This window comes from Balearica regulorum, chromosome 2 (genome assembly GCF_011004875.1).
Source record: "Balearica regulorum gibbericeps isolate bBalReg1 chromosome 2, bBalReg1.pri, whole genome shotgun sequence".
NCBI classification, from domain to species: domain Eukaryota; kingdom Metazoa; phylum Chordata; class Aves; order Gruiformes; family Gruidae; genus Balearica; species Balearica regulorum.
The window spans coordinates 91,985,483-92,010,418 of NC_046185.1; the positions used below are offsets into that span (position 1 = coordinate 91,985,483).

The 24,936-nt window shown below is 40.3% G+C and overlaps 1 protein-coding gene across 1 annotated transcript in view; it reads left to right on the plus strand.

Moving 5' to 3' along the window:
- The window catches only part of PHLPP1 (PH domain and leucine rich repeat protein phosphatase 1), a 140,039-nt gene that overhangs the window by 65,410 nt on the left and 49,693 nt on the right, over positions 1 to 24,936 (plus strand). Inside the window, exons 2-3 of the mRNA XM_075744901.1 lie at positions 10,811 to 11,007; positions 12,946 to 13,071. Of these exons, the coding sequence (XP_075601016.1) occupies positions 10,811 to 11,007; positions 12,946 to 13,071 (323 nt within the window). The remainder of the gene's footprint in view (positions 1 to 10,810; positions 11,008 to 12,945; positions 13,072 to 24,936) is intronic.

Below are 24,936 nucleotides of genomic sequence, written 5' to 3' on the forward strand. Positions count from 1 at the left end.
TTACTTCTAGTCTCTGTGGTAGAAAAGAGAAGAAACAGTGTCAAACTCACTATCTGTGGGCAGGCGATAAATCTTCTCTGCCTCTGTTTCCAAGGGTAGAAAGGCATTGGGAAAATGTTCCCTTTCACGTTTCTTCGTGATACGTATCTCTATTCCCTACTGTTTCCTTCTTCTCACTTTATAAAATCAGCTTTCCTTCCCATGTCTTTTTACTGTTTTCACCTCCAGGAATGAGGTCTGAACTACAGAGTTCTGATACAAGTTGCCTTTTACTGCTGCATATTTTCATGTGTTGACATACAAGTTTAATGTATGTCAACATAATCCAACCTTTGTCATGTAAATTAGAAAAAGCAAGCACTTGAATGACACAAGTTGATTTAGAGCAAATCAAAGGGTGCGTGTTCTTCAGCAACAAAACAAGGTTGTTGGCTATAAGCAGATAAATAAGGGTAGTGAAGTTTTCCGAGGGTGGCTGCTGATCCTGTCTCTCCTTTTCCATCATCCAGCTTTCTGTGTGATTCTTTGAAGCTGCTCTTGCTGATAAGGGAGAAGTGAAAAAGAAGGGCTGTTAGGGGTTGTGTTAGGAACAGTTTCTAGCTGCTGAATCATAAGAGCGATGGGGAAAGGCAACCAAAGAGAGTCCTCCTGGCTTATTGCAGCTCTCACTTTCAGCTGAAGATGTACTTTGTCCCTTTTACAGAACTCAAAGCTGCAAACCAAAAAGGTTTTTGCTTTGACTAGCTATTTGCAAAAAAGGTTTGTATAAACATACTACATAAAATCACATGCACACACAAATATTGGCTACTGTTGTGTGGGGAAAGCAGCCAAGGTATAGACACAAAATGTATGAACGAAGCTTACCTAGCAAGTTATGAGCAGACTGGCTGACAGGATGGAGTAAGATTGGCTTTTAGGGACATTGCCCAGCCAGAATTCCTTCTAGTCATAGCGTGGAAATCTCATGTTAATGAAGCTGAATTTGAAATGTTTGGTGTTTAAGACTGACAGATAATTCTCTCTGACTAATGTGCTTGTGCTGTTTCTTACGGGTTTTGTATTTTTCTGTCTTTGTGCAGCTTAAAGCAGTCACTCAATTTTTACCTACTAGCTCCTTTATTATTATTATTTATTAGGTAATGCAGCTTTTGATTGTAGGTGTTGACAATTCCAAATCCAGCATTCTGGCCTTCTTTTTACAGAGCTAAACTTTGGAGGGACTTGTCCAGACAGCATATACATCTATAAGTATTGTTCCATATCACAATTATTTGGGATTTTTTTAAACTACACCTAATTGAGATATACTAGTAATTGCCTTGCAATACTGTACAGAATTGTTTTGACATAAGCTGCTTATCAGCTGGGTCCTATGATAAAACTTGAGTTTAGATTTTGAGCTATACAATAATGCTGGTACAGTAGTCTATTGTAGGAAGTGTCATACTTAAAATGCTTTTCCTTTACAAGGATTTAGATTACCACATGCTTTTAGGTGTGTTACAGAATACCTGGCTTGTTTCTTCTGATGAAAGAGCAAGGAGAAAATCATTGTGCTTGGAACTTGAATACATTTAACACACAAAATAGTTTAGTCATCTTGCGGTTGGTGGAATTTTGGTATAGAACACATTGAAAGATGGCATTTGTGTTAGATGCAAAGTTCATATATGAAACAATCTTTGACCTAGCATGTCCTTGTTCCTCTGTAGCTTTTTTTTAAACGTTTGACTACCCACATCTTCCATCCTCACGGCAAGGTAGGTAGATGCAGGCGTGCGTGGGGGTTTGCTCAACTTTTGCTGGTAAGGAGCACGAGTTTCTATCTTTCTGTCGTAGTAGTAAGACATACAGATGAACTTCTGCCAGGGGCTGTCATTGTTCCTTCTCAGAGGAGTGTGCGTTCAAGTAGTTATTTTGAGCTTACGTTGCTGTGCTTCTCGTTGAGCATCTAACACTGATAAAACCTGAAAGCCGCTGTTAATTTCAGTGGAGTCATCAGAGCAATTTTGCTCTTGAATTCCATCAAGACTCCAGCTTTGCCTAAAACAGTTGGTTAGCTCAGAGCTTTTGCCAATACAGCAATTGCTTTAGACAGGGTAAGTATCCTTTGGGATGCCAGGGTTTTTACTGTGCTTGTGGCTTTATTGTGCATTGGGAGTATAACAAGTAGAATTCAATTTTGCATGACTTCACAAAAATAAATGTGCATTTCCAGCGTTCTGTTCAGCTGTGCTTTATGGGGGCTGAGTTTGGGAGAAAGGGGGAAGATCAGTTGAGCCATCATTGAGTCCCATCCTACAGAAGCTGTACATGCTCTTGCACAAGTTGTGGTACTTCCGGCAAGTTTGTAAAGTTTAGCTTTTTGTCCCTATCTGTTCAATTTTCACCTCTTCAATATCAGTGCATACAATTGTAAAACTTCAGAAAGCTGAGTCTCCTGAGGCCCTCTTAATAAGGGATGATTTGAAATATGTTGCTAAAGTATTCTTTTTTAAGAAATATGTGTAAGGGATGTGATCAGATACTAGCACAAGTCTTCTCAATATAAGACTAATTCTATTTTAAATTTACTTGGAAAAAAAATACTTGGTAGAAGATCTTGCTGAAGAACTTCTTCAGTAGCTTCCTTAAATGAATCCGAAGTTCAAGATGAGAAAGTTGCTTTAGATAGTACTTCCTGGAAGGCTCTAGACCGATATTGCAGCTTCGTACAGCTTTGTCATCTTCCTCCTGTGCTTTAACATTTTTTCTTGATGGTTCCTTCTCAGAATATTTCAGGTTTTTTCCTTGCAGAGGTGGCATATGGTGCTTTCCTAAAGAAATTTGTATTGAGTTTTGCTACTAAAGAGCAGGCGACACTCTCCCATTTCTGAGCTTTCTTCAAAATGAAGTATTTGGACATAACAGAATTCAACCTACACCCCACTGTATTGCTAATGCAAGCAGAAGTTGGGACATCAAGGGTGCCTTGAGTGCCTCATTGTTTTGCTGCAATAAACAAACCTGCCTGCATCTAACATGCTTGAATTTCCTGCAGACAGGCAGGTGGGAATGAGTAGGGCTGCGAGTGTGAATGTGAAGGACCTGTATTTCATCTGCAGGAGTAGTCTGTAGGGAGAGATGGGGTGAAGAGTTAAAGAACCAAGTGGCTTTTCAATTTTTTTTGGGAGGATGGTGGTGTGGTTTCGGGGTTTTGCTTACACGTGCTGTACTCAACTGTAAAACCTATCAAAATACATTGGAGCAGCTAGATCTGGAATTCACTTGTTACGGTCAGAACAATTGGATTCTAAGGCTTTGGGTTTGCTGCCTCAACATAGTAATCCAGATGAACTTCCACTGTGCTTGCTTGCTTTAATTGCAAGTAGCATCCTGTTCACCACTACATACCCTACTTTAGCCTGTTGCCTTTATTAAGTCATCCTAGTGTAGAAGTCGTGCTGGTTAACAATGACTCTTAAATGAATTCTGCTGAATCACTGTTACGTTTTTCTTCTGAAGCTTTTGACTTTTGACAGTAAAGCTATCGCAGCCATTTTCCACTGATAATTATGTAACACTTGATAAAAATACTTAAAAAAAAAAAAGTCATTTTTGTTAAATTTTGCCAACAGTATCTTTTTAAGTGTCGACACCATGGTTTTAGGGCTCTTGTATGGGGTGGTGAGTCTTGTGAGAGCAAGATACAGGGAATGATCAAGTGAACAATCATTGAACTCTGTCTCAGTGGGGAATAAGACAGGGATGTTTTCTGCATTATGAAATTCATGCAAACCTTTCCTCCAGTGAGGATTTAATATAAGTGGAAGGCAGGATTATTGCTATAAAACTAGTAACTCTGTTTTATTGTATCACATCATATAGCGATAATGCTTGTCTTTAAGGATGCTTTTCCTGTAAAGTGGGAATATGTTTCACAAAGACTAAAGGCTTGTCTATCTTCTACTCTGCCAGTTTTGTTTCACAGTGACTGTTTCTTTAAAGAAAAAGACAAGACAGTTCAATAAAAAACAACATTTGTGGTCAGGTTTCTCAGGTGAAAAGGTAGTGGTCTTCAAGTAGTAGAGCTTGAACTGCTATTTCCTAAAAGAAACTTAACCACTTCAGAACTTCCCCTAGCCTCTATTAATACAGGGTGCAGCAAAATGAGGAGTATAATGCGTAAACTCAATGCTAATAGTTACGTGCCCATAACAGCAGCGTAATGGTGACTGTGTCCCTCTTCCACAGGGCAATACAGAATCAATCATCAGCCTTGTGTTAAATCTTAGAGGAATTTTTAAGAGTCTAAGTAGATTTGAGTGCAAAAAATCAACTGCTGGTTTTAGAATAGTTTGCCAGGTGAAATTTTTATGTATATACACACACACAAACATACACACTTGGTCTGCTACCTTTGCAAAAGCATTGTTGGTTGGTTGCTGGTAGAGACTATGAAGTGAATCCTTGGTTTTAGCTAAACATAAAGCCTGCTAATTCTGTGCCTTTGTTCATAAATTATGACAGTGTGGACCTTCACAAGGAAAAATACTTCTAATACTGTAAGTAGGCTTCCTTCATAAGTTTAAAATAAAAATGAGAGCGGTACAGTAGTTTGAGTTTTTACTTGTGCTTTTCTGCTTCCTTCCCCCCTCTTTTTTTTTTTTTTTTTAATCCAACTTGCTGCTTTATTTTTAAACACCTCATTGTGCTGGGCCTTGCCTGAAGTCATCACTGCTGTCCTTAGTTTGACAAGAGCGCAAGGGGGGAAGCAGCCTTAAATGACTGAGAAGCTTCAAAAACATTGCAGGCAGTAGCTTTATCTGTGTTTAATGAAAGGGTTTGGGCAAAAGTAGAAATCTGTATAAAGATCTGGCAGTAAGGGTTCAGCAACGGCTGTTGCGGCACAGTTTCCCAAAGGGCAGGCAAAGACACTCAGGGCTTTCAGGGTTTTGAGGTAATTGAGGCCTCTTTGCACTTATATTTAGACGAGAGTGGTGCTGTGCCTGGGTTTGCAGGTTTGCAGGCAAGGTGGGTGTGAGGTGTTCCTGATTTCGGTGCAGAGGGATGGTGGGGAATGGTGCTCCAGGTGTGAACTGAGGAGCTGCTGCCTGCCCCGCTGATTTCACCTGGTCAGCTAGGAAACACTCCAGCTTTCCTTCGTGGATTCAGACTGAAGTCTTCAAAACTGACCGGTGGTTTTTGGGTTTGTGTGTTTTTTTTTTTTTTTTTTGTCTCCAATGCATACAAGAATTGATGTTCACAGAGTGTTAGCATGTGAAATATCTTACTTCTGAAATGGCTTGTTGAAAGCCGTGGGTGGGTTTAATTACATATCCTCTCTAGCAGCAGCCACCGTGTTACAGCTCTGGCCCCTACGTGCCATTCCTCCGCTCTCCGCGCTGAACTACTCACCATGAGCTGTCCCTAAGGGCTCAGTCAAAGAGAGGCAAGAAATTAAAGCAGCCTGTTTTGTCTGAAAGGGCTTAGGGACAGCTTACGGCAAGCAGCTGATGCAGTAGGGTTGATGCAATACTGGCCTCAGGCCAGGGGCCTGACTGTGCAGATGAGGATGACGACCTCTGTAGCTGGCCCAGCTGTGTAGCAGGAAAAGGACATCCCTAAATTAGGCACCCAGTTTTTCACTTCTGAAAAGCCTCAAACTTAGACATTATTCCCACTGAATAGCTAAGCTGCTCTTACCGCCGGTGAATACCCAAGATGGCTCAGGGCGGGCAGTCTTTCCAGCTGGCTGGGCTGGCTGTGCCACACAGGTCTCAGGGAATTTTTAGTTTTCATTCCATCAGACCAATATTAGTAATAAAAATAAGATCCGCTGCACAGAAGTGAGTGCGTTTCTTATGTCAACACTTTTCCTTGCTCTTATTTTGGTAATGTCTTAAATCGTTCTTTAGAGGCAGACTTTATTGGCTGTACTTTTCAAACAGAGGGGAATAATAAGTACTTGCAACTTAATCGGCCGTATAGCTGCAGAGAGGGTTTTTTTTTTCCCCGAGTACTTTTATGTCCCATAATGAGCTGGTATTTTATAACTTCTGATGGTAATGTATTCCACATGCCTTCCATCACTAGGATAAAGAGCTTTACTCCAGAATCCAAAGCAAGTGGCTGTGGGTATTTATTTAATAAGTTTAGAAGTCTTTGCACTAGGCGGGATGGCAGTATGTTGCATACCTGGAGCTTCCTCAGGCTGCTCAGGGTGAGGTCTTAGGCCGTTAACATCATGGAAAGATCACTGGTGTCCCAGCCATGCTTCCCATGGAGCAGTGTAGGGTTCATGGTTCCAGTCTCACCATTTCAGTCAAATTCCCTGCTTTTTTCTGTCCTTGTTCTAAATACCACTAGTTTTCCTCCAGGACCTGGGACAAGCTAAAACTGATAGGAAATCAACCATGAATGTCAAGATAGCTGAATGAGTGGTCTGCTCATAATTCCTTGAGGCATCTCCTGTAATGCCTCATGCAGAACAACAGTCCTGTTGTGGGGTGCTTAGGATTTGCTGTAGTCTTGGAGTTCTGACAGGAATGAAAAATAATCTTTTTTTATGGTTTCTTGTTAAAATACTCAAACTGCTCTGGTTGGGCTTAGCATTTGAAAAACATGTTCTGGTATGTGACTCTTCTAGATGTTCCGGCATATTTGTCTCCACTCTGATCAAGGCACCAATAATTATCGTGTAAGTTTTTGCAAGGATTCAGATTTGTCTGTCGGATCATGAAGGATCATCGTTATCATTTTACCTGCACGGCTTCAGTATAATATCACAGGCCCCTGTGAAAACTCACTTGCTCCCTTTGGGTATAGTTAAAACTGAAGAAAAATCTGAATGTGAGTCTCATGCAGTCTTCTAAATCTCAAACAGGAGGTCTGTGAGACTGACTGAGGAATGTTATTTCAGTAACTGCTGATGCTTTTACTGAAAACGGTGCTTTCACTGGCACTGGTAGGTTACCTCAAAACCAACTCATTTTTGATGGTGATGCTATGGTGGTGCCATAATTTGTGGTCTTTGATCCTTAGCTTAAAGGCAAGTCCAAATTGTCCTATCCCTCCTGTAAACTAGGAAGAAAATGCTCGTTTGCCCCGACTATTGTTATCTTCTGATTTGGTTATTTCCCAGGCTGCAAAAAAAGGCAGGTACATTTATGAGGCTTTTCCTTGTCCTCCGCTCCCCAGCGTGTTGGGGATGAGCCCTCTTGCAGGAGCTGTGCCATGTTAGGATCACTTCACACTGTTTCCAAGTCCCATCCGGCTTCTGTTGTGGCAGAGCTCACTGTCATTTAAACCTTCCTGCTTTTATGCTCTCCTGGCAGCAAATATCTGAGCTCTTTAAAGCTGCAGTCTGTCCAAGCTTAGCTTCCGGTAGGCAAGGCTGCTTCTTGTCAAACAGCTTTTGCTTGCAGTTACCTGCAAAACTTCTGTGGATTTAGGGATCTGGTTCCATGACTAGTTGGTATGTCCTTGAGTAACCTCTACTTTAAAATAAGCCAGTGGCTTTTGACTTTTTTGTTCCCCCCATTTGTGTGATAATAGAACGCTGCGATACTATCAAGTCTCAATGATTACAAACCTTTAGCAGGAAGAAAACTGAATGATATATGAGCAGATTGCATCTCAGGCAACAATGTGCGATCCAATAAAACATGGGTTTTTCAAGTTACAGAATCCTAGATTTGTGGAAGAGCCCAGGTTGGAAGGGACCTCAGAAGATCATCTGGTCCAACCAGATGGTTGGTTATGTAGTGAAGTAGACAAGAATAGGAAAAGAGAAACCATTTGCTTTAGTGAAATAGGTCCAGTATTTTATTTCTGTATGTTGTAATCAGGAATATTCTAGCTTTCATGTAGCAAGGGGCAGTACTTGCTGGGAAGAAACACCGTAAATTCTTCAGAGAGTTCGAAAGGGCTGTTGTTTATCTATATATAAAAATTTAGTTTTTATATACATACCTATATCTATCTATGTGCCTCTGTAGGAATAACTGAAGTTTCTTACCCTGGTAATTTTCCTATCAAATCCAAAGTTTGAGAGAGAATGTATGGTTCATAGCTAGCATGAATACTTCTAGTGATACCTTGTTCTGGCTTTTCTAGTAAACATTTACTGATGGTACTAATTGTTACTGTGACTTGTGACTTACAATCTTTGTGAATTTCTATGAAATTTGAAGAACCACCTTTTTAGAGACTTCTGAGTAGTTTTACAGGTTGGGCTATGCCTAACTTCACGTAGCTAGTCCAAGAGAGTCTGGTCCTAGGAAGAGGGTTTCTCAGACTTCTGATTTCACCCCCTGCCCCGTAACTTCTCTGAAGACTAATTTTTCAGCGCCCAGTGCAGTAGTCATTTTACCACAAGACTAGGCAGGGCAACATTACTTCTCTATTGCTCCTGAATGCTGTCGTGTTTCCTGCCAAGCTTCTTGGCCACAGCACTGTAGCGGGAGCTCATCCTCTTTGTTATCCACCATAATCCCTGAGAACTTCTGAGGTTTAGCGTTTTCCAGGACACAAGTCTGCCCGTATTAAGTGTGAGTTACGCCCTTTGTTCCTGGATGGGTAAAGTTGCACTGGGTGATACTAAAATGCATGTTGCTAAATGAGCGTGGCTTCCCGAGGGATTGAGGTTGTGCTTTACAATCCTAAGGGGTTCAGTCAGCAGTGGGTTGTGCTTTGCCAGTGAAGTTAGAGAGCATACAGCCAGAAACAGGTCCTAGAAAATGACTGTAAAATGTCACTTTTGAGGTGAAACTCCCCACAGCCCTGACAACTATTCCTTGTGTATCCATACTATTAGTACTTGCCAGGCACTTTTTACTCCGTTACAGAGATTTTATTGTTTCTGTGTGTGGTTAATCCTTTAATCAATGCTTTGTAGCATGGAGTCCATCATTCTGCACGAGCTGGGTAAATTATCAGTTACTTTAGCAACCACACTTTTCGTACTCCAAATGTAAAGTTTGATTCAGCTTTTGTGTTTAATTAAGGCTGAGTTGCTCTATTTTACTCACTTGTATTCCCTGTCAGTCTTTCTGTAGCTTTGTGTAGAATGGATGTCCCCTGTGCCTGTCTATTCTGTTGGGCAAAATGTTTATCCATAGCTTCTGTTGTTGGATTTGAATTTGCTTGGCAGTGAAATTACTGCTTTCTTGGGGCACCTATTTTTGTATTAGATGCCGATACCCTGCACGCATTAAAGTTTCAGCCTTTTAGCTTCAAGCAACAGTGATGTTTGTGTGGATCCAAACTGGCAGACATGGGTAGCCTAAATGCTAGTGTTTATTAGAGCAGAGCAAGGCTTGAGGGTGACTGTGCCAAATCTTGGCTCATTAAACCAGCAGGGAGATTCAAGAAGGCTGCTTTTAAAGATAAGGGCAAGAATTGGCGCAGGGTAGGCAGGGGTGAGAGAATGGCAGTGGTTGGTGTCTTCTATCTTCCCATAGATAATTTGAAGGGAAGAGCAGACTCATTCAGACAAATGAGCTGTCATACAAGCAGGAGTAATAGCAAGTTGGAGTAATAGTGTGCAGCAGTTGTCACTGCCACAGTTTAATTGGCACTGGTCTGAAACATCAGGATTGGAAGACAGGATCGACTCTCTGCTTTTCTCGAGTCCTAACTAGTTACTGATGCCTTGATTTTTAAGAATCTTGGTAAAGATTAGTGTAGGAAAATGAGTGATTTATCATGATGGGGAACCTACTTGGAATTAACATAGTCTTTGGTTTGCTTATCCAGGGGAGCACTCTTCCACAAAATTTCACCCACGCTGGTATTCTTCCAGAAATTTAACTGGTTTAACTTGAACGTGATTACCTCTTGTATGTGTTTGCAGAAGACTTAGTATATTTGGATGACTCAGATCTGGGCTGGGATGCTTAAGGTTTGATAAGGTAACTTGATGTGGATCAATAATTCAGATTAGAATGAACAAATTGTGCTTCTTCCCATTTATCTCTTAAAAAACCATGATCCTGTAAGAGCAGATACAAGAGATGCTTGGTTTTGTGTTGCCATTGTTAATGATGGTTTCTATAGAGTAGAATCTTATTAATAGATTAGATTAGTAGAATCCGAGCCATTTAAAGTAATTTAACACATTTGGTCTAATTGGTAGTCTTGCTAATAATCTGAATTATTGTAAATAGTGAATTCATTGCAATACAGACAAAAGAACTTTACTATTTCCAAAGCTCTGCTCAGACTGAAGCAGGGTCTTTGAGTGATTTCATCTAGGTTGCATCCATTTACGTTGTGGCTGAGTGTACTAGCTCTGCTGTGGGATGTGGACTGAACAGGGTGGGCTGGAGAGGGTACAAACTGTATTCTTTGGGAAGCTATTGAAGCTATTCAAACCATGACCTTAAGGATGCCCAGAAAAGATATGGAAACCCAAAGGTGTGGGTCAGCATGCAGTACATCACCCCTTTTTGCAGTTACCAACAGTTGAGTTCGCGTTGGCTGTTAAACAATTAATTACTGTTGAGGATGAACATTTGATTTCCAGATCCCATAGAGAAGACTGGTACCGTTAATTGGTACTTCTGTGACTATTGCAGATCACTTCATGTACTGCACAACCATGGTCTGCTCTCCGTGATACCAACCTGTCATATACCTCTACCTATGAAAGAAGCCTGTCCTGAAGCTGATATTAAATTACCTGCTTGCATGGTTTTGAAGCTGTGTTTTGTTTGTCGCGCTGCAGTCTGTAGCTTGAAAACATGCTGATGAAGTCTCAGGATGACTTGAGTGAAAGAGGCAAAGATTTTCCGTGATTAAGTGGATGCTTTTGTTTCTATTTCAGGAAAGCCCCACAGCATTGGCAGCTCCGAACGGATTCAGCTCTCAGGAATGTACAATGTTCGAAAAGGGAAAATACATTTGCCAGTCAACAGATGGACAAGACGCCAAGCTATCCTTTGTGGAACATGCCTAATTGTCTCATCAGTAAAAGAAAGCCAGACTGGGAAGATGCATGTCCTCCCTTTAATTGGTGGAAAAGTAAGATATTTTATTTTATGTTTTATTTGCTTGTTTAACCTCTATCTCTTTTATGCAGAGAGGACTGCATTAAATTATGATGATTCTTATGCCCTCTAAAGCTTGTTTCTGTAAATGGGCTTATCAAAGTATATAAATGACTTTTGACTATTCTCTGAGTCATATTTAACAACTTACAGCATTTGGTTTAAGATGCTAAAGAAAAGCAAGGGAAACATGTTCAGTTTCCTTTCACATGTGCAGGTGTTAAATGTTTTATACATGCAATAGTACACAGCCAAAGGATACATGCAACCGTATTGTGTATGATCTGTGCCATGCCTCTTCATTCAGCTTTTATCCTTGCTGGGTTATGCTAAGATCTGAAAATTAACCAATAAGGGCATGGGCTTATTTTCAATATTAGGGGTTTTTTTGAGTGTTCAGCATTGTATGAGTAGTGGTCTAACATTACCTAACAGCAACAAATGTTTTTTGCTTGTGAAAAGCTGAAACTGGCCTTTTTTTTCTGATTGATTATATCTGAAACACAGGAGGTCCAGTCTGAACACAAGGAAAATGTGGGGGTTTTTTTCACTGTGAGGATGACTGAGCACTGGCACAGGTTGCCCAGAGTTCCTGCTTGAGTGGGGGAGTTGGACCAGCTGGCCTTCAGAGGTCCCTTCCCACCTCAACTGTGCTGTGATTCTGTGAAAATTTAGTGAAGACAGTAAGGTTCAGAACACCGTTATTGGCTTGATTAGCCAAGATAATGGGAGGAGAATAATTAGCTTGAGGATGAATTTACACGTGAAATAATGCTCTTTTGCCTTGCATACAGGTAGGTTTGATTCTTAGTAGTCATTGGGAGAAAAACAAGCTTCACAATGTTTTATGTGCAGACTAAAGTTGATTCATTAATATTCTATACTAGCACTGTGGAAAGAAGTCCCTTCTTCTAGGAGCTGTTTTTCCTAACTCCTTTCATGATTCTTCATATGATTCTTCAGATCTTCCCTGGAGGTACTGAAGTAGAGACATTTTCCCTTTAGAAGCAGTGGGTGAACTCTGGCAGTGAATTGTATTCCTGCCTATAGCTCACTGGAGAGGACAGGATTCAGGTCCCCATTGGCCTTCTCTTTGACATGAAAACGATTATTTTTATTTTTTTTAAAATTTAAAAAGATAAGAGATTGTGTACCTCTTTTTAATTGCTTAACATGGAATTTCTAGGTTGTTTTTGCACAGAAATTCCTCGTGTAATATAAAACATGCAGACTGTGTTAAGAAAAAAGTTGACAACAAATTTTAAAAGAAAAGGAGAACTAAGCTGAGAAAAATGTACTGAGGGCTTCTGCTGACAAAGCTTGGGAGGAGGATGCTTGGCAAAGAACTAAGTGTTTTTTAAATTATCACTCAAAAATATTCTTCCTCAACCCCATAAATACTCTGCACTTCCTGGTTTGCAAAGGCTTTCCAGAATGCGATGCTGAGACATTGAGACCATAAGTTGTGTGGGACTTCTCGTGTATGGTAGCAGAATGATGTATTCTGGGTGTTTTTTAGCAAGTTGAGAAATGCCAGAGAATTTAATTGGGCTGTAAGAGAAGCATTTTGTTAAGCCTGTTTTTAATAACCAGGAGTATGAATAGTACTTCTTTAGATTGTAGAAAGACAGCATTAAATATGTTTCACTGGGAAACCTTTTATGGTGCTCAGTATCTCTTAAAATGTAGATGTTCTTTGTGGTTTTCTCATTTGGTTCCTTTGTCCTTCTCTTCTCATTCCTTGGTTGTGTAGATTTCATGATTATTTGACAGCCAAGATCCAGCTTGAGTGCTTGAGAGGGTTAGTGCAACTCAAAGAGCTTCTCTTGAGCACACTTTAACTTTGCCCTGCGGAGTTCTACAAAGAGGCTTTTGATTCTTGTTCACTAACAATTTTGTTTCTCTACCTTAGGTGGAGGAAGTGAAAAAGCACCAGCACTGTTTAGCATTTAGCTCCTCTGGACCTCAAAGCCAGACCTACTACATTTGTTTCGATAACTTCACTGAATACTTGCGATGGCTTCGACAAGCATCAAAGGTGAGCATAGTGCTAATTCCTGCCTGAATGGGTTGTTTGCAGCGTTTCCCCCAGTTCTGTCTTCTCCATGCAGCAATATAGTCCCTCTTCTGGGTTCATTATCACAAACTGCTGCTGCTATTAGTGGTGCAAAAAAACCCCCTCAGTTTGGGAGCTCTTAATAACAAGCAATAGGGGAGTGAATTTTTATGCATTTATACTGAGACTTCTTTCTACCATGGTTGTATAAGTAAAGTGCTGTGCTGTGCTTTCTCTTTTTTTCTCACCTTGATCCAGCTGGACAGGAGGAGTGAGATCATTAAAACAAAATGGATGACAAATATAAGGGTCAAAATTTCAGTTTAAAAAGCTTTGTTTCCGTGTTAATAAAACCTAAAGTAGAGTTGGATTTTTTTAATTTGTTCTATACACAGAGCCTAAAGATTAAACTGCTAGAATTAAGGATTATTTTTTTTCTTGCTTGGAAATGTTGCTGAATCTATCTTATAAAATTATTTGATTCTTATTTTTTTAATAAGAAATCATTTTATGTCAGTAAAAAAAAATTAACTGAAGGCTTCATAAACTAAATTTTATACTGTGTTTAGACCACAATTTATTATGGGAATTTAGGTCCTGCATTATTTTGACTCTTCAGTTCCACTTCATGTTGTTGAAAGGTTGTTTTTGCAATTAGCTGTTTTATCTCATAATCCCTCCCACTTTTTTTGATAAATCCTCTCTAAAGTAATTTACATATCTTGAACTGCTGATTTTTTGTTTTTAACACAAAAGTTCTTTTGCTCTGCTGTCAACACTCCCTCTTTCGTTTTCTACTTGGGCCTAAACTGTCCATTAGTTTTAAACTTCATAGGGCTGTCTGTTCATACTCTTTGCTATGTTAAAGCAGCTTGGTTTTATGTAGTACTACTTAAAGAAATTTATGGCGCACTAGATCTGTTCTGTCTTTTTAGATTGCAGTAATGTATTATCCAGCATATTGCCAGTGGTACAGCCTGGGTTGTGGGGTTTTTTTAAGAGGTTTGATTATTATAGCAAACTTTCTTTGAGCAGTAACTATTGCACCTCCCAGCGCATGCATAATTTAAAATGTCCTTTATATTTTTCCTAGTAAATTTTAAAATTATCTTTAAAGATGCTGTTCTGGCATCCCTGCTCAGGTCTGTTAAGCCTCAAGGTAAAAATCCCCAAGGCATGTTTTATGAAACGGTGAGGCATGGTCTGTCAGGTTTTTGAGTTCTTGCCGTTTTGTGGCTCTCTGGGAGTAGTGCCCTTTCATCTCCAGAGGCTTTGACATCAGATAAACGAAAGGCAAATCTAATGAGTGAGAAAAACACGGGAAAACAATGAACTTCAGAAGTAGAGATAAATGGCCAGAAAGCCCCTCTGAATTACTGGCAACGTAAGCCTGTTCTGTGCCATGCTGTGCTTCTCTCTTTCTCTCTGCTTCACCCAAATGACTAACAGCATTGGGACGATAGCCAGCATGAGAACATATCCCCATGCACTCATGATATCCTCCCATTTTCCTTATGTAAGAGAAAGAAACACATAGTCTGAAGTGTCTTTTCAGACTGTCAGAACTGAGGAAACTTACTATGCTATTTTTTTTGTCTGTAAAACATGCTTCGAGGGGAAAAATTATGTTTTGTTTTTCCCAGCTCTCCACCACCCAGCCCCAAAACCTGAGACTTGGCCTTCTGGTTTCATGGATTTTGAAACAGTATTTTGCCGCCTCAAGTTGCTTTTTTACTGTTTGGGTTTTCTATCCTTAGACTGAAAAACAGAGACAAGCATGATTGGATGCAAGGCAGTTGTGTGGGATGTACTGTGCAGTAACACTGTTTCTGAAGAACAGAAACAGAGAAACTAGGAATTCTGCAAAAGTAACTCAAATTTCCTCCAGCTGATGCAGTTGGTGTCCAAGAGCACAGTTGTAAAGTGCCTCATCCCTGATTTACATGTACAAATAAATGAGAAAAGGTTTCATCTTCAGCTCTGTAGTTCAGACAAGCTAGTGTTCTCATGCAGTAAAGAACCCAACATTCATATAAGGTAATCTGCCGCAGGTGTTTGGAAGCTACCGAAGTTCAAAGAAGTTGAAATATTATTGCTAACCAAGAAAATACTGCATAAAGCATTGTATGTCTAAAGGCAGCAAATGTAGGAAGGGAGAAGTTATGGCTCTATCTTTGAGCTTCTAGTTGTTTCTTACGGGGTAGGTCACATGATGCTTACAGATTCTTCTTTAATCGTGGTGGTGTATATAGTACTTGCACTTTTGTGAATTATTATGAATAATACTTAAGACTGTATTTTAAATATAGATGTTATTTAATGGCATTTGTTTTGAAACTGACATTCGTGTTGTGTTCAGTTTTTCTGCAGTCCTTCAAGCTTCTGATGCATGCTGCTGAAAAGTGAGGTTTCTGATACTTACAAGTGTAAATGAAAGCTTTAATTATAAATTTGAATGCGGAAGGAGATCCCTGGTAAAATCTTTCATTAAAATTGCTCAATTCAGTTTAACTATGGAAAAAAAAAATTGTCTGTCTTCTGCATACTTCAAAAGAGCTAGAAGATGATGTTATTTTAACTTTTAAATAACAAGCTTAATCTTGAAAGGAGACTTTGCAAAGAATGCTTGCTCTGCAGTCTTTCTCCCCACAGAATATTGGCAATGTTGACTTTTTAGTGATGTTCCAGAATGAGACAAATCGTAACGCATCACTCCTGCAATAAGTGTATATATATGCTAGAGAACATTTGAATTCATGTTTGCAGAGACTTGGGCTGAATTTAATTAAAAATGAACATCGCTCCTGTATGATCTGATTCATTCTAACAGTGAAATCTATCTTAGCTGAGACAGCTCTCATGCTCTGCCCCAGTAAATTTTTGGAAGGGGTTTGTGAATAGGTGTTAGGATTGGTTTTCCTGTATGTGTGTGTCCTGAGGTGAACAGAAGTCCTGTTTTCAGGACAGACTGGAATTATTGCACAAATACTGACCTAAATATCAAATTTGGTGACATACTTACTCCAAATAGGTCACTTTTAGATATGCTGATTTAGCCTCAAACAGAATATTTTTAAAAGCTGGAACTGTGGCTTGGTTGTTAATATTGATAATTCTATACGACAGTGCATTTCTTTCCTTTTACTTCCCAAATACTGGAGTCCTAATTAAGGAAGCTCAAAAGGAAAACAACAAATAATTTGGTCCTTTGTGATCTAATATGTTCATTCTGTTGCCAAATGTTGAAAAAATAGGCTTATGCAACGGGGAGGGGGAGTGGTGGGGGAAGAAAGGGATATCTTCATGGTTTTAAAGAATTTTGTCTGCGTGAAGTTGGCATGATGGTTCTGGAACCCACACAAATACTTACAGAGCAATTCTGATCTGCCACTGTTTACTACTTGAATGTCAAATGCAGAAGAATGGGTGAAGAATGTGCGGTTAGCAGCGAAGAGGACATGATGAGGGCTTTCCTCATTTGCCACTTCAAAAACCCAAAAAACTGCACCCTTCATGTAGCAGGAGAGGTTTTATGTATAAGGTGTTACTGAGTGGTGGAACTGGCTGTTGTAGAGTCTTCTGTTTCGGGTGTGGTGGCGAGCTCCTGCTGTTTGACACTTCTAACAGCTAAACTTAGTTTAACATTTTTCAACATGTGAAGTTGCTGTGTAAGTGTTGACTACTATACAACTCATGATGTGGATGGTTTGGCTAGAGTAAAAAAGGCTTATCAGTCCTCCATGTTCCAAGGCATACAATTAAAATGGAATGCCAACATCTGCCTCAGAAATTAAGTACTGCAGAGCTTAGGCAGGGACATAGTACAGAATTTTATGTTCTTGGGAATAGCATGCATCACTGGGCGTGCTGAGACGGGTTATCTGACCCCACAGAACTTCTCCCCTCTTGGCTTTAGGAGAGCAGGAAATGTGTCGGCAGCTTCGTGCGACAATTGTTTCCTGCTTTAGTGCTCGGTTCAACTGGGCAAGTAGAGGAAGAGAGGTGATGAAAGGCAAGGATTATAAATAATGCATGACTGCCTCACGTAGACTGCTTGTGCATGGCGATGCTATACATGTGGAGAGGTAGAGATGTACAGGCACGCAGCTGTGTGTGTGTGTGCACACCATCGACGGCTACCCAGGCTGAGTTGCAGAGCTGTGCTGTAGTGATAGCGTGTTCGGTGGGGGAGAAGCTGTTGTGTGGGCCTTAGGTGCCGGGGTGGATTTGTGCCTATACACAAAAGAACTCTGCTGCTTAAAATATGAGAAATATCCAAAAAGAGATCTTTGATTTAAAAACTGTCAAACTTAAGAGTTTTCTCCTGCTTGCCTTTGTATTTTCCCTTCCCTATTTTCAGTCACCTTTGTCTTCAAGTCTTCAGTGGAAATGTGTGTGGTGTTCCAGATGACCCTAGCCTGCTGTGAAAAAGGAGAGACTAAATTATGATGTCAGTGCATGTTATGTTTAAAAAGTGCTAAACATAGCAAGAATAGCAAATTAAAGGAGGAAGAGCGTGCTGCCATATTGGTCTTACTCCTTTCATGTCAGTGCAGAATGCTCTCTTCATTTATTTGCACCATGAAACTAACAGAAAATAACAACAGATTTAGTTTATGCTATACAAGTAAGTAATGCAGGAGCCTCTACGGCATTAGTGTCCATCTTTTCTCAATTTTTGTAGGGACCTACCTGAAGCAGCAGTGCAAAATTAACTTTTTAGCTTTTTTTTCCTCTAAAGTAACCTAGTTCTGACTGACTGTCTCAGTCTTCTAGCTATTTTTTCAGCACAAGTTTGCTGATCGTGTTCAGAGACTATGTTCTAAAGTTGGAACCGTGGGAAGAGGACGAAGCTGATCTATGACTCTAGTAATATGATTTTTATTTCTGCTGAGGATAAAAGGTCTTGAGTTCTGACTGCACACAAGCTTGGTGTTACAGACCATATTTATATAAACAAATTCTATAGAATTTAAAAATTAATTCCTGAACTTGATTGCAGTTCTGCAAATATATTTCTAAAATAGGAGACCAGGATGATCAGTTTGTGCGAGTGTTTTACAGGAACGGTGCTGAGGAAATTCAGGGAGCAACAATTGAGTGTTACTGCTAAAGGTGTACCTGCTTTTCAGCTGTACTTCATCCACCTTTGAGCTAGTGAAAGATAAATCAAGTGCAGGACTGCCTTTTCCTTCAGCACAGAGGATTCTGCTCATTAATTAAAGTGACAGGTAATAAGCCATATCCACTTGTGCCTATAGCTTCATCTTTATTTCTGATATGGTCAGATGCTAACATATGACGTTCTCATATCAGGCATAGTCAACCAGGAGAAAGACTAAAGTGCAGATTCCAACATCAGTGTGGAACACAGACTTTGCAGAGCTTTTTAATACAAAATACGGCCTTCAGCCTGTAAAGAAGGCTTGAAGCCACTAGTCTCATGGTTAAATTAGCCATACACTGTATTTGTCTTGGCTTGCCCACTAGCCGATTGACCTGTTTCATATGTGTTTCTAGATACTATAATGAGCTGTAACGTCTTTACAGAGTTCATCATTGCAGGGATTTTTATTACCAAACCTCAGTTTTCTCTGGAGTCCTTACAGAATCACAGAATTATTTAGGTTGGAAAAGACCTTTAGGATCATCAAGTCCAACCATTAACCGTTAACCTAGCACTGCCAAGTCCACCACTAAACCATGTCCCTAAGCACCACATCTACACGTCTTTTAAATACCTCCAGGGATGGCGACTCAACCACTTCCCTGGGCAGCCTGTTCCAGGGCTTGACAACCCTTTCGGTGAAGGAATTTTTCCTAATACCCAATCTAAAACTCCTCTGGCACAACTTGAGGCTATTTCCTCTGGAAAGACAGGCTTTTCTAACGCTTACTGGTCAGAACCAACTCAGAGTACCTTTTCCCAAAGCCTTGATTACAGAGCAGTGCCAATGGCAAATGTAGGGAAAAATCATATGCAAGGATAAAGTAGTTTATTTTAAGTTATTTGGGATGTTACTCGTTGTAGTACTGCCAACTTATACTTTAGAGCCACTGGGTGCAGTATCTCCTCTCCAGATGTCTGTTTAGTCTCCTAAGCAATGGATATCTCTCTTCTGGAGGAAAACTATGGAGAACTTCACCTTAGTTTCCATGAGATCTGAATTTCTAGATGAGTATTTTTGCTTTTACCTTTGGCTATTGTTTGTTACCTTTGGCAATTCTACAGACAATTGTTGTGTGCAACAAACACACTGTTTGTGTCACAGTTACGAGTTTCTGACACTTTCTTACAACTTTGTAGTCTTTGTCCATGTGCTTGAATGTACCATTGTGATTCTGGGCTACCATGTTTATGGGTGTGTTAGCAATAAGTTGGAGGTCAGGGATGTGCTGGTTGCTGAGAGGGTGATCGTGCAGTAGTTGGTTTGTTTCTTATGCCAGTAGCCCTTGGAGGCTGAAAATGAGTCTCTATACTAGTACGACCTAAAAATGAGTTTAGTGTAATGCCAGCATCAGCGGCATCTTTTGAAAATAGCCTCTAACCAAATCCAAGGCTCTACGAAAAGCTTGAGTTTTTTGAGGATAATTATCCAAGTTTCTTTACATTTGTGAGACTAAGAAGCACCATTGGCCTGTTTGCAACTGTTGATGCAACGTCTAGTGAAGAAGAAAAAGAACTGTGAAAGATTTTCTCATTTTTCAGTGTTGGTTTTTTGGGGTTTTTTTTTTTAAGCTGATCCTTACTTACAGGAAACGTGATCACTCTAAGTTTAGTACAAGGAAACCATTTTTTCCTCTAATACCATAGAATGACAATATTGAGATAATGCTTTTTCTAAAAATAGATCCCTAAAAATAAACCCACAGCTTCCTTTTGGCAGTGATTACAAGTATTCAAACATAAACAAACCTCTGGTTTCCACGCAGAACTTGACTTCCTTTTTTTCTTGTGTGTGTGTGAAATCTTCAATATTTGCAGCCTTTGCTCTGCAGTCATATCTGGTCATTCTTGCTGTGGGTGATTTCTTGTCCTCTCAAGTCTGAAAGCAGAAGATTGGGCTTGAAAGCCAGTTTTGTTTCTCTTTTGATGGTAGCACTTGAAAGTGTTCCTCCTCCTCTTTCCCCGCAAAACCTATTATTTTGTGCCTTTTGTTGTTTGAGGTTAGTTGATGTTTTGGAAATGAACTTCTGAGTGGTTTAGGTGTAGTCTCGGTCTCAATGGTTTGGGAGGGAAACTTGGTGTTTTGGCTCAGCTGGTTAGTTTTCCATGTCAGAATAGTTCAGCTGATTCCAAAGTGGTGTAATTGGTGTCTTTAAGCTTTTCTCTTCATTTCTGTTCTAGAGAAACTGTAGCTTCACTATTTTAATTCTTTTCTTTTTCCGTACTGAAACTTAGAGAGTCTGTGGTCCTTGTTTTGGACTTGCTGCCTTCAGTTAATAATAGAGTAGTTATTGAAGTATTGCAGCCAAGAGTGAGAATGGAAAACCAGGTATCACCCACGCATCTGGAATAGCTTTCAAGTAACATCTTTTGAAGCCTCTAAATCAGTTCTGATATTATTTAAGCTGAATTTGTGCGGCTCTTGCATAAATACAGGAAAGCATCGCTGTGGCTTACAGCTAGAAGCTCAGTGAGGTGCTGCAGATGTTCCCTTTTAAGGTGTGTTCAATCCAGGAGGATCCTAAAGTGTTTTTGGTAATCGCTGGGGCTAGTGGGGTGGGACGGAGCGGGGGAATGTAACTTTGCTCTTAATGAAGCTCAGGGGAGCTAAGTGTCTGTGGTGAGCAGGTCCCGTGAGACAAGAGGGGGTTGCAGGGACTGACATACTGCACAGTACTTCAGTATGTATAAGGTGATAACTGAATGGCTGTAACACTGACAGCCTTTCCAGGCAAAGTCTAGCAGGGAGGAAAAACGGAGAGGAATTATTAGCAAAAACTAATTTTAGGGACGTTTGGTCTCCTTAGGCTTCTTCTGTAGTCAGTGGAGAAGGAGGAAGGTCTCCAAGGAAAAGGGGGAATGAGTCTTGGAGACCAGTTTTAGGCCCCAGGCCAGTAGAGCTATATTCATGATTGTATTATAAAACACTTGGGTCAGAAGGCCTTTCTGAGTTACTGTGAAATAATGGCATGAAAAGACTTCATCTCACTGTAGAATTAATCCATATGATGCAGCTGTGTAAGAGAGCCTAGGTCAGAAACTGAGGACCTAGCATAACCTCTTATTTAAAACAAACAAACAAAACCCCACAACCTTGTCCATGTGGGACTGGGGAGACTCAGACAAGTGAACATCTTTCGGAAGTGTCACTGGCAAGAGTCTGAAATCTATAGTAAATGCTGAAAGAATCTCTTTGCTGGAGGGCTGCTCATTGCAAAGTCCGCCTGCTGGCAGTACAGCAGTTTGTCTTGTTTTAGACTTAGTTTTCAACCAAGTTGTAAGAAGACAAAGGGGTGTTCCTCCATTTTTGCGAGACTGTCACCTGTTTTGCAATATTTACAGTTGAATTGTTTTCAGTCAAGCTGTTTTAAGGATGTTAATATTCCTCGCACCACCAAATGGAGATTCATGTGTCTGAATTATAAGTAGCTTAATGCTACAGCTAACTACTGTCCCTTAACTCCAAGTTGCATCTTAAGCCTTGTCCTTGCAGGGATCTTATCGGTGGGAACATCCCAGCGTGACTGCCACCAAGGTAACAAGGTTGCTGTTGCTCTCTGTATAATATTGCTACTAGTACCTGATCTCTAAAAGAGCACTTTTCCTCCTGGAGGAACAAAAATACTCATGTTCTGGTAATGACTTCTGATAGTACCAAACATTTCCAAATGACAGGTGACAAATGCCACTTTTTTGACAAATTCTCACTTTCCAGATCTCGATGCTAAACTTGTGACACTGACTTTCACGTCTGTGAGATTTCTTCTGGACTCCTGTCATGAAGGGTAAAGGAGCGCAGCTTCTGCTTCATTACCTCCACATTTCCCCCTCCCCACACACATTTGCTACTACAGTTTTCACTTAAGTTGCTACAGATTTGCACAAGGGCCAAAGTGGTAGTGAGCTATTTCTGCGTTTCAGAGCTAAGGGGAGGAGAGCAGCGACAAGCTAAATAATCTTTGTGCCCTAGAGTCTCGCTGGCATCAGATGTTTGTACCAGGGGCTTTTGGCTGCATCACCTGTGGAGGAGAGATGGGGTGAGAAGTGTGTGCCCTGTGAATGCTGCCATGCCAGCATGTGCTCCTGCCTGTCGTGGTAGGCAATTTACAGCTCTTACCTACGGCATTGCCTCTTGGGTTTGTGAATCTGTGACATGCTTTCGAGCCTCTGCTGAGTTTTGTCTTTTCTTAGCTTGAGTTAATGTGCATCTAATTTAATGTCTGAAAGAAAATGAAAAGGAGGGGCCGGAAAAGCCATTACTTTTTCACCCTTTGGACTGTGCCCATTTTAAAAGCTGTCATATAAAAATATATGGCACTTTTAAAAATTATTATTATTTATTTCTTCCTCCCTTTCATTAAGGTTTTTGGCATTAGCTTGTTTACCAGTCTGAACATTTGCTCAGCTCTTGGCTGTGGCTGAGGGCACCGATGTGTTTCCTGGCTGCAGAGGGAGGCACCTCTGCCGAGCGGCGCTTTGATGTTCGAATAGAAAGGAGGATTAGGATTTGAAGCGAGGTTAGCTCTGAGGTGAGGAGGACTTCGTTGCTCTAAGCAGTTAGTTTAAATATTTCAAGTGTATGTGTCACTGTTTAGTTAAGCCTTATGCAGGCATTGGTGGGATGTGATGATTATCAAACTATTTAAAAACAAATCCTAAAGGAGAAAAATTACACTGCCTTTGCATTAGCATGTCTACAGCAGGTGTACTTTAACATCGTCAACTCAGTTCAAACAGACTGGGAATTTGGCTGCCTGTACAGTGTGGGCTGTTTAGTTATTTTGTCTTCTGTTGAAGTCCTAAATAGTAATCTCTTATCTGAATAGAGCTATAGGGAATGGGATGACAGTAAACAGGAAAAAGACATAATTACGTTGGTTTAAATTCGCACCACAGGTCGCACCAAAAGATGTCCTTGTGTAAACAAGGCTTGTGTTTGTCCATACAGCTGGGTTCAGCTGTGTCCATTGCTGACATCCATTGTCAGCAACAGATCATTTTTGTAGTATAGCCAAGGCTTTAAAACAAAGACGGTAATCAGTCTTGTTGCATAGCTCGGTGACAGAGGTGGCATTATACTGATGGACAAAGCAAAGTGGTTTTTTTCGCCTTTTTGCCAAGAGGCAAGAATATTGGTTAATACAAGTATTTTTGTTGCCAGCTGCCAGCTGTTGCAGTGCACCCATACCATACTTTCCCTAGTCTTGAAATACTGTTTTCTTTTTAAAAAAAAAAATAAAAAAATAAAAATCGAAACATACTGGCAAAACCTTTTATTATTTAAGGTACTGCTGGCTTTTCTGAATCATTTATACTTGTAAGTACTATTGTGTCACAAGTAACACATGTTTAAAAGTGAGTTTTCATATTTGGGAGACTCCTAGTTCTTTGCCATGTGTGCAGCTCTTAGGTGGGGAGTAGCAGAAGGCGTACTGCCCGAGGGAGGGAGAGAGCACTCCGGCAGCATTATTTGTGGTGGTATTCACAGAATAAAGCTGCGTTTTATTGCTGCTGGGGAAAAATTAAAAGCACGATGACAGCTGTTTGGTGTTTGCAGTGAGTAGATCCAGGCCTCTTTGTAGTACATGTGCTGTAGTGGTATGCCACTTCCTTGAAACTGCATTTCAGTATGCCACATTCACATGGAGACCAAAAAAAAAAAAGGCAACTTAAAAGCTGTAGGCCAGGGCTGTGTAACTGAGGTTGCAACAATAACTGGAGAAAAAAAGTCTTCACTGGATGTTGGCGTTTGATGTGCAAAGTGGCATTTGGCCTCACTCGTCTGGTATTGCAATGGGAGATGTTACAATACTGCGATTGGCCATAAAGTGTTTAAAAAATCATATTCAGGGAATGAAGAAGGCCACGTGTTTCATCTTGTTTCTTTGTGTTTGCGATGATTAAAAATCCCAACTGAAAAGTACTTCAAAAAGGACAAGTAATCTTGCTAAATGTTTGAGCTACACTGCTGTCCAAGTGTTGTGTGTCTTGCGTCTCTGGCAAAGACGGGCATTGACTCTACAGCGTATGCTGTAGCTACAATAGCTGAGGGGGTGTCATACGCTGTCTTCCAAGAAGGTTGTTACCCCAGCCATTTCCCTGTATTACTAGTACTGGAAATGCAACGGCTTTCATGTGACAAGTGTTAAGGATGTGAGGAAAAGAGATTCTAGAGGGGTTGTGGTGGGCAATGGTGGCTTCTGCCTCGGGAGTCATGAACTGTGCTGCTTGTTTTTTGGTTTTAGATATATACACAAAGCATATGAACCAGTTATACTTCTAAGTTTTCCAGCAGAACACACCAAATAAGTCATAATAAGTACTTAATGCGGTTCCATATATATCTAGAAAGACTCTCCCTCTAGTGTTGCTGCCACACTGGCTCTTCTGTATTTTTATTGGAGCACAGGTCTGTTGAACCCAGCCCAGATAACCTGGGGTTATTTTTTGGGGGTATTTATTTACAGTGGAATGTCTTGGGGGTTTTTTGGTGTTTTTTTTTAAATTTATTCCTATTCTAGTGGAAACCCTGCTTTCTGCAGATAATGTCCCTTCCTCTGGATGCTTTTTATTCTTTGACTATAAGGAATATCTAGTCAGCATTTTCTTACCCTTTATCAGCATATCTCTGCAGTGATTTCCCACAGCGAGTCAAGGAAACCTGTTGCTTTATTAAAACC